The sequence below is a fragment of the Euprymna scolopes genome, chromosome 45 (assembly GCF_053919585.1).
Source record: "Euprymna scolopes isolate OS-2025 chromosome 45, ASM5391958v1, whole genome shotgun sequence".
In the NCBI taxonomy this organism is placed as follows: domain Eukaryota; kingdom Metazoa; phylum Mollusca; class Cephalopoda; order Sepiida; family Sepiolidae; genus Euprymna; species Euprymna scolopes.
In genome coordinates, this window is record NC_136526.1 from 46,875,171 (window position 1) to 46,888,886 (window position 13,716).

A 13,716-nucleotide genomic window follows, 5' to 3' on the forward strand; every position below is an offset into this window, starting at 1 on the left:
GGGGAGCTGGTTTTTACCTCACATTAAAAACGGCCTTGTGCCTAATTTGCTCAGTGGGGGAGCAAATAAATACCATCTGTTCCGGCAGATACTGCAAGCTATGACTAGCTATGACTAGCAAAGACCAGATGTGGGGGCAACCCCACATGCCTGACCTTTAACCAGCTCCCATTTCCCACCTCTCGGGAGCGGGTCCCCTTTTTCCCTTCCCCCTCCCTTCACTCCTCACATTAAAAATTGGCCTTGTGCCTAATTTGCTCGGTGGGGGAGCAAATAAATACCATCTGTTCCGGCAGATGCTGCAGGCTATGACTGGCTATGACTAGCAAAGACCAGATGTGGGGGCAACCCCACATGCCTGACCTTTAACCAGCTCCCAATTCCCACCTCTCGGGAGCTGGTCCCCATTTTCCCTTCCCCCTCCCTTCACTCCTCACATTAAAAATCGGCCTTGTGCCTAATTTGCTCGGTGGGGGAGCAAATAAATACCATCTGTTCCGGCAGATACTGCAAGCAAAGACCAAATGTGGGGGCAACCCCACATAGCTGACCTTTAACCAGCTCCCATTTCCCACCTCTCGAGAGCTGGTCCCCTTTTTCCCTTCCCCCTCCCTTCACTCCTCACATTAAAAATTGGCCTTGTGCCTAATTTGCTCGGTGGGGGAGCAAATAAATACCATCTGTTCTGCAGATGCTGCACTTAAGATAATTTTTACCAGTCAATGGGGGAGGGACCCTCTATACTGGGAAAATTATTATTTTTGCTAACCAGAGTGCCCCCTTTTTGAATACTTTTAGGGGAGCTGGTTTTTACCCCACATTAAAAACGGCCTTGTGCTTAATTTGCTTTGGTGGGGAAAGCAAATAAATACAATAATGTTATCACCTGAATTTATACTAATTTCAACATGACACGTAAGTAAGTAAATATGTTTTCACCTGTAAGCATCGAAGCAGCTCATCTCAGGCGTCCAATGCCATATAAAGGAGCGCTCCCTGTTATTAAAACTGAGCTGTGTAATCCTATTGTGTCGAACAATCCTCTCTAGCAGAACCTTGTATTGTGCCTTATGAGACAACACTTAAGTGCCAGAGAAGCTTTCTTTTTATCCAGAGAAGGAACTTCAAGGACTGTTGACACTTGATATAGATGAAGCACTCATTTCCAGGCTCCCTCCTCAGACGAGCGCACATTTTTCAAAGGCTGTCTTGGTGTCTTCCTTCCAGAATTTACCATTTCCCTCACAATGTGTACACATTCAGTAGATTAGGTAAAGCGTATGCCAACAGAACACAATGCTTGGCATCCCCAGACTTCCTTCGTACAGATGTAGGTAACAGATCTTCCAGCAAACCATAGTTTGTTTTCATGCAACAAGGACTTGAAATGAGCATGCACTAGAAATACTAGTGAGGTTTCCGGGAGTAGAAGCACTGATAGACGCTAAAGGATGAGGGAACAAATCTGCGAATTTTATATCTCCACTCAACTTTTCAAAGTAAGGTTTCTCAAAATCCATAGACAGGTTTTGGCCTGAATCGTTTCTGATACTTCTGATTAAGTTTTCTTCAACTGGAGATCAGAACCAAACAAGACTCGAAAATCTTGCAAGGCTCATCCGCTCAGTCAAATCCCTCCACCTCCACGCACCAATGTGTGAACCCACGGACTTGTCACAGTTGATTTTGGTTCCTGTCACCTTTCGTGTTGACGCCTTTAGTCTTTGCACTGCTCATTACAAGCATGGTTATGTCTGTTTGAATGTTTTTCCTCACATACACACATACACATATACGCACGCATATACGCACACACACTCACAAGCATATATACGCATACACACACACATTGTGCGCATGCACCCAAGCTGTGACGTCACTTCCTTTTAAGTGAAATCCAGACATATGCGCAGTCAGAACACTGACCCCGGTAGAAAAGTCAACAACAACATTCAACTCTCTCTTTCTTCCCTTTTGCCTTGGTTCGTCAACCAGACAAGTTCGCATCCACAGCTTGTGGCCTGAAGACACTTCCACGTGGACAACTGCTACCATGCATGCACGGCTTTTCTGAGGCCAACACTCTCTCTCTTTCCTTTTCTACATGCGGGACTGCCATTTCTCTTTCCCCTACTTTATTCCTCTTTTTTTTACGCACGTAGTCGTCAATGACTGAACTGGACATGTGTTCCCTCTAAACCATTTATTTTCAACAGAAAATAAACATGTTTATTTTATTCAGCAATTGAGTTTCTTTCCTTCCATTCATTTCATTATTTTCTTTTTGTAGCGAGTTACGATTATTATATCCTGGTCCACAACATGCCGTCCGTATAAGCAAAGTACTTAATCTCAGTCCAAACACCAGGCAAATTGATACCACAAATGACCGAGTTCACCCTAAGCCTCTAGAGGAAAGGTTCCAATTGTTGCAATATTTTGAACTTGTAATGGAGTAGCTATTTATTTGGTGTCCACCACACCAAAATGTGGCACCAGGCCGGAAGGTGGAAATAGGCAAGCTCCCCTAAAGGAGGGGAACTCTTGCCTCATCAAAAATTGCCTGGGCACCCCAGTTGGCATTCCCTGGTAGGGGCGCCTCAGGCGACAAGCAATTAACTTGCCCCACCGGAAAGCCCGGTGGCAACGCCTGGAAGAGTGGACCTCCTAGGTAGTATCCAGGCGGCGTACCTCAGTCCAACAGGTGCTGGGCCGGTTCCCAGCCCCTCACTTGTTGGGCTGAGTGTCAAGTGACGAATCCTTGACGAGTAGTACTACCCTGTCTCCCTGCAGCCGAAGTCGCTAGGAGACACATCCCATCACACTGGATGCGTAATGGGGTATGATCCCACACAGTCGGACGATTCTATTTATAAACGATGCCGCTAGGAACTGACAAATCAAATTAATTCACGTTCTGCTACCAACCAGAATTGCTTCATAAATATTAACCATTTTCTCGAGCAATTTCACATGTTTTTTTCCGTCTCGACAGGGTAAGAATATTTTGCTCTGTGGAACTGTCTACTGCAAACAAGTCACCTCGCAGGACTTGTGTGTAACAACGAACCATCGGAAACTGTTCTGTCTACTGCAAACCAGTCACCCCTCAAGACTTGTTTAGAACAATGAACCATCTGAAACGTTCCTGAAACTAAACATGGCTTACACTTCTAAGTACATAAAGCATAAAAAATAAATAAATAAAAATAAATAAATAAATAAAAAAATTTAAAAAAAAAAATAAATAAATAAAAATGAAAAAATAAAAATAAATAAATAAAATAAAAAAATAAATAAAAATAAAAAACATAAATAAATAAAATAAATAAATAAAGTAAATAAATAAATAAATTATAAAAAAATAAAAATAAATAAATAAAAAATAAAAAAATAAATAATTAAAAAAAATGAATAAATAAAAAATAATAAAAATAAATAAAAAAAAATAAAAAAAATAAATAAATATATAAAAATGAAAAAAATAAAAATAAATAAATAAATAAAATAAAAAAAAATAAAAATAAATAAAAAACATAAATAAATAAAGTAAATAAATAAATAAATTATAAAAAGAATAAAAACAAATAAATAAAAAATAAAATAATAAATAATAAAAAAAAATAAATAAAAAAATAAATAAATAAATAATAAAAAAAAAAAATAAATAATAAAAAATAAATAAATAAAAAATTAAAAAATAAATAGAAATAAATAAATGAATAAATAAATAAAAATTAAAAAGTAAATAAATAAAAAATAAAATATTTTAAAAAAATAAATAATAAATAAAAAATAAATAAATAACAGTTCGCAATAAATCGAAATGTCTTATTATTTATAGTAACAGCTTGACTTGTTGATACATAAATACTTGGACACACAGCACATTTAGATTTCATTGAACTAGCCCGGAAATCACCCTTAAGTGGGTATACAAATGTGCTGAATAGAGCTGAAATTTGCTAAAGAGCACACCATGATAATCACTTGGAATAATGTGGATCTCTTGTAAACAGCATATATCCACACCAAGGCACTCGTCACACGCAACTCGAAGTTTACAAGGGCATCCCCAACCCCATGAAACTTTCAAACTTGCTAATCTCTAGGCCACTGTAGTACCTTAGATTTGGGGACCTGGAACAAACATATCCGAAGTCAAAATGTCAATGGAGGGTCTCATAGAATATTCTTTAGTGGCAGTACTTATGACATTGTTGTATTAGTTAAGTCCCTTGGACAAATCAGAAGTTAGGAAGAGTTATTTCCCTTGTACATTTTTACTGCCATGGCGTCTTTTGTAAACAAAGCTTGTAGTCTTTTGCTCTTGGTCCTTTTCTCATCCATTCTTTATCACATCCAATCGGATAAATTCCTCCAACATAATATGGTTTGAGGAGTGTGATTACCAGGACATATTTTTTACAGAAATGAATCGAATTGGAAATAATGAATAAGCAATGACATTTGTTTCTCCACACAAGTTTAAAAAAAAAAAGGGCCACACACGTAGCCGCTAAAGACAAAAATGAAAATAATTAACTTATACCAAATTGATATTATTTAGCATGGCAGTTTCATCCAAAGTTCTGCCACCAACAATAGATTTATAGAATGAGCTAACGCAATGGAGTTTCATTCTATATTAATAAACTTTATTTGTTATCTTCGTTAATAGAATGTACAAGAGAGAAACGTGTTAGTAGGTTGAAGTGTTCTTGTGTAGAGATAGAATTAATATATTGCCGGCTGGTTGAAAGAGAGAATAGTTCAATCCACATGTGTTTATAGCTAGTAGTCGCTGGAACAAAGGAAGCCGGTTAAAAGAGAAAGAAAGGGCAAAGACTTTAGTGCGTTTACATATGTAGGAGCGTGCGTCTGATAGTAAAGACAGGGCAAAGGGTTAGTGTCTCGCGGTAAGAAAGAGTGTGTGTGTATGTGTCGGTGTGTGTGTGTGTGTGTGTGTATGTTTTTGGGATGGTGTGTTACCATATGTCTTTTTATGTTTTTAATATATGGTGTATGACTTATTTGGGATGGTGTGTTACCATATGTCAAAGAATGTTCGTTTGGGTACAGCACATAGAAAGAAATGTGAGTTAGAAGAGAGCCATAGCTAACTCATAGTACTCACATTCAGCCTGGAGTTTTTGCCCCAGGCTAAAGTCCACTGCCTGGCAGGGTCAGGTTCCAAGAGGGTTAATGGTTTCAGATTTCGCTTTTTATATACTCTGTCACGTGATTGAGAGCTGGCTTGCGATTGGACAAGCCAGGAAGAAAATAGATTTCAAATCTCGAGTTGTCAGAAGTACTTCTGCCTGTTTGTAATGAGTGTCGGTTGCTACAGATTCGTCCAGTGCAAACCTTGCCAAATCGATGGACAGATTTATTTGGCAAGTCAGACTTCATTTTGAAGGTCCAATACACAATGTTAACGACGATATCAAGGTTAGATATCTTGTTATGGGCTGGTGTCGAGTGACAAGAAATAAGTCACACATTCCTCTTTCGTCATGATGAAGAAAGGACAATTGAAAACTACATTGAATACTTTAGACAGTATGCAAACCCAAGACACGAATTGCTGTAGTGCAGACAAAATTCGGATGAATCAGCACTACAGCAATACAAGGAAGGATCAAAGAACTGTTATGACAAGCAGCCAAAACTCATTTCTACATGCGGGACAGAAAATCTATGTTCGACATGAGAAAACAAAGCAGTGGGATCCCGGAATCATTCAGCATCCTGCCGCGGCACCAAGATCATACATAGTCGAGTAACAAAATGGTAACATCTACCAATTCATCAGACCAGCTAAAAGAAGCTCGATACTTGAGAGCAAATTTAACTGCATGCATCTGAAGTGCATCACAAAGGGAACATCAGCAGTATCCCAACACCATACACACCTCAGACCAGGCAATCCCCAGACCTTAGCCAGAGGAAGGGGTCTGGGGGCCCAGGTATCCCCTAGACATACAATGCAACCGACTAGTGTATTACACGCTAATGGATCCTGTATATATATATATATATATATATATATATATACACTCTCAAGCCGTGAAGATCCTGCAGATGTATAAAGGCTCCAAAGAGACTAAACTTATAGAGCCCACCACACTATTACACCGATAATAGTATATTCTCCCATGAACAATAAATAATAAAATAAATAACTAAAATAATTAGGTGAGCTATTTCTAAATTAAAGAAGAAAGATGTATTAGTTAAGTTCCTTAAGCAAATCAGAAGTTAGGAAGAGTTACTTCCCTTGTACATTTCAACTGTCATGGCGTCTTTTGTAAATAAAGCCTGTATTCTTTAGCTCTTGTTCTTTTCTTATCCATTCTGAATCACAACCATCCTATTGGATTAACCCCAACATCACAGGCACCATCCTAGGTCACACCACCGACATCCAAGAGGGTGAATCCTGACGGGGAATTTCTGAAACCATGATTTTCTAAGGGTAAGAGTGCAGAGATTTAGATCTTTAAAGATGACTAAGGATGGGGAAATCTGAAAGGTTTATGTCAGCTTCTTCCAACATTCTCCATAGTTCCTTCGATTTATCTCAGATGCGAATCACCGTCAATATTCTTGTTATAAGGTACATAACTACGTATCGAACTGGATACGAAACAGTATGTAAAAGAGCTACCATTTTAAGGTAGGGGTGTCTTGTATTGTTTGCAGCCTTGCGTCCTACCAGTCTCGTGTCTTACACTCTACAAGTGTACTCCGCTTCCCAAGGACAAGCGCTTAGCTCTCACACGCTAAGTTCTTTTTTTTTTTTACCTTCATTTACATTTATTTAACTTCAAAAGCAAGTAGCCATTTTGTATTTGTATTATTACGAAGTACTAATAAACCTTTTTATTACGCATCCCACTCGGCGTATTTTGTCATATTATTATATGTACATATATTACAGTTGAAACCGGATATAACAATTCTGGTAGCATCAGGAGAGTTTGGGAGATTTTCTACACGGGAACCGTTTACACTTTTAGGTTTTTAGATATTTTATCGATTGATTGAAGAGTTTTTAAATTAGTTTTTATCAGTGGAGGGAGTTGTTTGTTGCAGTTTCTAGAGGCAAGAAAAAGGTGGTTAAAAACTAATAAAAAAATGGAATGTTTTTTGTTACAATATTTGTCATATAATGGGGCATGATCTCTCACAGTCGGACGATTCTATTTATAAACGATGCTGTTAGGAACTGACGAATCAAATTAATTCACGTTCTGCTTCCGACCAATCAGAATCCAGAATTTCTCCATAAATATTACACCTTTCTGTGGCAATTTTGCATGTTTTTTTTTCGTCTCAACATCGAAGAATCTTTTGCTCTGTGGATTCCAACTCGAGAACTGTCTACTGCAAACCAGTCAACTGCCGGGACTTGTGTAGAACAACGAACCATCGACAACTGTTCTGTCTACTGCAAACCAGTCACCTCTAAGGACTTGTGTAGAACAACGAACTATCGGAAACTGTTCTGAAACTAAACATGGGTTACACTTCTTTGCAGGTGATGCAGGAGAAGTTTTGGAAGTTTGAAGAGGAGAGACAAAAGGGATTCTCATTGGAGAGTTTAATTTGATTCTTTTCTTGTTGAGGTTATGAGGTATTATTAAATTGTCCCAACAGTTTGTAAACACCTGCAAAAAATTAAAATTATATGCAATTTTTAATTGTTTGCATTTATATTGCTATAGTGATCTTCATCTTTCTATTCCAGATGCGAATTGATAAAATTGAGCTGTTTTGATTCATTGAGTGAGGTATTTCAACTAGGAAATCTACAGTGAAGAAAAAATTTTCATATGCGGCTATCTCAAAATGGTACAAGCGTTTTCATTCTGGCAGCATGAGTTTTGAAGATAAGCCTCGTTTGGGATAACCGTTAAAGTTGGATGATGGAAGATTTGCAAACCAAGTTGGACACTGCACCTTCATCGAGCACTCGAGAATTGGTTGATGAGCTTGGATTTGGCAAAGTTACAATTTACCACCTCTTAAAAAAATTCGATTTTGTTAACAAAAAGCTGCGCCAGGATCCACACAAACTCAGCGAAGCATAAGCCAACAGATGAGTTGAAATTTGCCGTCCATTACTCAGCAATCTATTCAACAGGTGTTATTGCAAGCACATTGTGAAATCAGATGAGAAATGGGTCTATTTGGTTCAGCACAATCGAGACAAGCAATGGGGTCAGAAAGGGCAAGAGACACAGGGAGAGTAAAATTTCAATTTTTTTTTTTCAAGTGTTTACGAACTTTTGAGACAATCTAATAATTTAAAGTCTTTCTCTTTTATGGATAAGGTGATTGGGGGGGGGCATTGTCTAAATGCATGGCGAAAACTCATTTTTGTATAACCCACAAAGTCGAAAATAAATCTAAGTAAATAAACTAAAATAATTTAAGTTTAAAAATTTTGTGCTGCAAAACTAATTAAAAAAATGGAATGTTTTTGTTACCAACCAATCAGAATCCAAAATTGCTCCATAAATATTACACCTTTCTGTGGCAATTTTGCATGTTTTTTTTTCGTCTCAACATTGAAGAATCTTTTGCTCTGTGGATTCCAACTCGAGAACTGTCTACTGCAAACCAGTCAACTGCCGGGACTTGTGTAGAACAACGAACCATCGACAACTGTTCTGTCTACTGCAAACCAGTCACCTCTCAGGACTTGTGTAGAACAACGAACTATCGGAAACTGTTCTGAAACTAAACATGGGTTACACTTCTTTGCAGGTGATGCAAGAGAAGTTTTGGAAGTTTGAAGAGGAGAAACAAAAAGGGATTCTCATTGGAGAGTTTAATTTGATCCTTTTCTTGTTGAGGTTATGAGGTATTATTAAATTGTCCCAACAGTTTGTAAACACCTGCAAAAAATTAAAATTATATGCAATTTTTAATTGTTTACATTTATATTGCTATAGTGATCTTCATCTTTCTATTCCAGATGTGAATTGATAAAATTGAGTTGTGAATTTTGATTCATTTAACTGCCAGGACTTGTGTAGAAAAATGAACCATCAGAAACTGTTCTGAAAATAAACATGGTTTACACTTCTAGATTTTTTAATTAAATTTTCAGGTCCCTTAAACTTGTTGCCATCCTTCTGTCTAGGATAGACGATGGAGAATCCTGCCTGAAGGTTGTCATGAGTGGTAGCAGCTGTTGTTGTGACTGAGCAGACTGATGCAGGAGCGGCAGATTCTGTTGCACTTCCTGCAGGGATACCCTCTGTCATGCTCTGCCGATGCTGCTGTCCTTTTGCATCTGCCTCTCTTCTCCTCCCTCTGTTCATTGCTTCTCTCCTCGCTCAGCTGGACACACTTCTTAACTTTGACCCTCCAGGAGTCACGGTCTGCAGCATAGGATTTGAGGTCACTAGGGTTGACAGCCATCGCCCACTTTAAGCCGAGCAGCTCCCAGTCAATTAGATGCTGACTCACCACGGTCTGTCTGCTTCATTGTGTGACTGGAGCTAACACAAAATCTAAAAAGCAGGCCAGAAACTGTGAACCTGCCAAAACCAAATCTTCAAAATTTTCAAAGCCGCCAGCACTGAGACTAGCAACTTGGAACATTAAAACCATGTGTTCTGGACTCTCAAATGATCCCCAGCAAATTGACAACGCAAGAAAGGTCTGCAAACTAGATTTAATAAAAGGTTCAATACATACCATTTATTCCAAACAAAGCTAAATTAAAGAAGTTACCTCATTTGTATATCACATTAAAAACAAATTTCTTTTAATAATTAACTCTTGAGGCATTCATAAATTCCTTGTTGTTCATCACCTCTGAGTTCCTACTCTTTTGTAGCATTTTTTGTTGTTGGTGTTTTAGACTTTCTTCAAATTTTCTGGGTTTCAGAATCAGAATTTGTCTTGTTTGCTAGATTGACCAGCTTAGTGCTGCTACCTCTAATAGAATCACTGAGAAAAGATGGACTGTTCTTTTTCATGAATGACCCAATGTATCCCCTTGATGATTGACACTTTTTATCCTTAAATCTAATACTGGCGTACATATTTCTTGTTGGCAAAAAATGATTTTTATATGACCCAAAGAGTCCAGTGATACTACTTCTAGTTGGGGAAAAAATGCAGTTGTTTTTCACATATGACACAGTGTATAGCAATGAAGAATGTCATTTTATTGTAAGCAACATTCTGCCAGTGTCTTTAATTTTTTTTTAAATCAATTTTTATCCCAAACAAGGCAGAGTGCCACTTTAAAGTAGGGGGCTACTATCGGGGACATAATTTGCAGGGGCATTATGAAGGGAGATGAGTAGCAAGATGTTTGTTCACATTACACTTGAACTTCTGGATATCAGTACAGTTGAGAAAGCATAATCCCGGAAGGGAGTTCCAAAGACTTGCAGTTCTGGGGAAGAAACTATTGGAGTAAAAGGCTTTCTTACACCTAGGGATCTCTACTGTAAAGGGGTGTGACTTAGTTGCTTGTCTGCTTGCTCTTTTTTGGTGTTTGGAAAAATTTTGGTGCGGTTTTGCTTTTTGTATGTTTAAATATGAACATATCAAAATTCACTGTCCAAATTTACACAGACTAAAACCACAAAATGATTGTGCCTAGTAGTGTACTTGTGTGTTCTGTCAACTTTTAAATTTGTTTGAAACACATTTATAACATACAAGAATATGGTCTACTGCTGACACCTGTGTTATCCATATACGACCCAAGGAAGTATGTACGACTCATTATATACTGACGAGGAGGTATGCCTTACATACTAATAAACTCCTGTCACTGTTTTTACAGACATATTATTTTTTGTGGGTAGGAGTTTTTACTTTAAAATTTTTGCATCATCTTGTTTTAGCTGGCGATGTGGCATCCAACAGGACGCCAAACATTCATCTGCTTTCTCATATATTACAACCGAGAGACCTTTTAAAGTTTCTAACAATCCCACTAAGTGCAAATTGATTAAACCTTTCTTGCACTTTGTTCATCCGGTATATTTGCCAAGTAGATTTTGAAATTCTTTTCCAGGAGTTCAGTTGCTCCTATAATTACTGGAATAATGATCTGCCCAAGATTCCAGTTTCTTTTCATGTCGTACATATGAATTTGGTATCTTTTTCTTCTTAGCTGTTTAATCCAGCATCGTTGAGGACATTAGGTTCTAGGAAGCTTGCTTTTTTTCTTCTACTTGTCCGACATCAGTATGTCAGGTTTAATGGATCCGTTTTCTTGGTATGAAGCTGTAGCGACTGCATAGTCATAGTGGACGGTGTATGACTTATTTCCAACTGTTTGTTCCGGTAAACATGTTCCCAGAAATTGCTGCTGCATTCACTATTCAAATTTTTACAGATCGTTCAGAGGAGATTTTTACACACTTCAGATTATCGGATTGTATAGTAACAGTCCTCCAACTGAACCTTATAGCTGGACATCATGTTGCTCACACTCTCTACTTCTGTGTGACAGAGCCCGCACTTGTTGTTATTGCTTAGACTACTCACCTTCTACAAAGTATTAGTCATCAAGCCTTGATCTTGAGCAGCTATTATAATTCTCTCCTAATCATAGTGGAGCGATCCTCTTTTTAGCTAGTCTATTAGGCTTTCCTTTTCTATATATATTGTCCATGGTGATATATTGCACTATGTTGGCTGGCTTATTCTTACACTTTTTTCTTTGTGCATTGCAAGTTTTAGTGTATTTAAAGCCACTCACTATTGTCCATTTGTGCATTTCAGTCAACTTGATATTTTTTCCAAAGTGATTTATCACAGTATATATATATATATATATATATATATATATATATATATATATATATATATATATATATATAATCATGAATATTGACACTTTTTATCCTGGACGACATCCTGCTGCTGTTAATAATTGTTTGTCGTCGAAAAGACTTCATGTCTAAAGGATATATACAGCTGTTGTTTTCTTGTACGTTTTGTGTTGTTCAGTATATTTGCTTAATTTCCACTTTCATTTGAATATATCCTTAAATCTAACCATTCATTTTCAGAGGTTATTAACATATACTATTAAACCAAATTACATAGAAACCAAATACACTCGAAGTTTTGCATCTAGTTGGCTTCATTGTGTATTTCTATGTGTTTAACTAAGTTACATTTTTTCAAAATTCCAATTTTTTCCAACATGGTTTTGCTTTTTATTGAAACCAGTCGAGAGCGCTTTTTAGTATCCTCATTGTTCTCTTAGGTGCAATCGTTGGGATCTCTTTTGCACTTGGTTCATCAGGGATATTAATTAGATAGGATTTCAGGTTCTTCTTCATAAGCCCTGTGGCACCTATAATAACTGGTATGATTGATATCTCCCTAAGAAATTCCAGTTTCTTTTCATATCATACATGAGACCTTGATATTTGGTTTGTTTCTCCCTTTCAGCTCTGTTCAGACCTCCATCATAAGGGACACTGACTTTAACCAAGGTTGCCACTCTCTCTGACTTCATTGTGTATTTCTATGTGTTTAGCTAAGTTACATTTTTTCAAAAACGATTTATCACAAACTTTACAAGAATATGGATTCTCTCCAGTATGTTTTTTCATATGAATCATTAAATTTTGATTAGCTGAAAAGTTAGAATCACACAATTCACAAGAATATGGCTTCTCTCCAGTATGACTACGAATATGTTGGCTTAAATTGCACTCTTGTAAAAATGATTTACCACATATATTACAAGAGAATGGCTTCTCTCCAGTGTGTTTTCGTTCATGTCGGCTTAAAGTACCTTTGTCAGCAAACGATGTGCTGCATATTCCACAAGAATATGGCTTCTCCCCAGTGTGAATTCTCATATGTTTTTTTAAGGGCGACTTATGCGGAAAAGAATAACCACATACTTCGCATGAAAATGGTTTCTCTCCAGTGTGTATCCTCATATGCATTTGTAAATGTTGTTTTGTAGAAAAAAAAGCACCACACATTTCACAAGAAAATGGCTTCTCCCCATTGTGACTTCGTGTATGTCGGGTTAAATTACTTTTATCAGCAAATGAAGATCCACATATTTCACAAGAATATGGCTTTTCACCAGTGTGTATTCTCATATGCTTATTTAATGATGATTTCTGCGTAAAAGAGGTCCCACACACTTCACAAGAATAGGGTTTTTCTCCAGTATGGATTCGGATATGTTGGATTAAATCACGTTTAACTGAAAACGATGTCCGGCATATTTCACAAGAATATGTTTTCTTTCCATTGTTTATATGCATTTGACTTTTCAAATATAACTCTTCTGTCAAAGAGTTTTCAAACACCTCACTAGAATATGGTTTATTTTCAACATGAATTTGAATAGGGTTCATCATGTATTTCTCCATCGTACAAGAAGCTGTACACACGTCACAGGAGTTTTCACTAAAATGTATTTATATACTAGCAGGGTTGGGGTGGCCAGCCTTGCCCGGTCATAGAATGAGCTTAATCAAATTTTAATTCATGAAGACATATTTATTATTACAGAGCCAATTCTTGATTGAATATTTTCTTATATGTAATATATAATACTGATTTCAAAAGTATGCAAAAATGACTTGAATGTCATCAGCTATAATTTGTTAGGTATGATTTCATGGTAAAGAAGCTGTACACACTTAACAGGAATATGGCGTCCCTCCAGGTTGTGCTCCAATTTGTCGATTTTTAAAT

The 13,716-nt window shown here is 37.1% G+C and overlaps 2 protein-coding genes across 2 annotated transcripts in view; both read right to left on the minus strand.

Moving 5' to 3' along the window:
* Positions 1-13,716, minus strand: part of LOC145269176 (uncharacterized) — a 96,756-nt gene that overhangs the window by 26,022 nt on the left and 57,018 nt on the right. The window lies entirely within an intron of this gene.
* Positions 11,857-13,716, minus strand: part of LOC145269529 (uncharacterized) — a 3,351-nt gene continuing 1,491 nt past the window's right edge. Inside the window, exon 1 of the mRNA XM_080125285.1 lies at positions 11,857-13,716. This exon is cut by the window's right edge and continues 1,491 nt beyond it. Within this exon, the coding sequence (XP_079981411.1) occupies positions 12,480-13,388 (909 nt within the window). The 5' untranslated portion in view covers positions 13,389-13,716 and the 3' untranslated portion in view covers positions 11,857-12,479.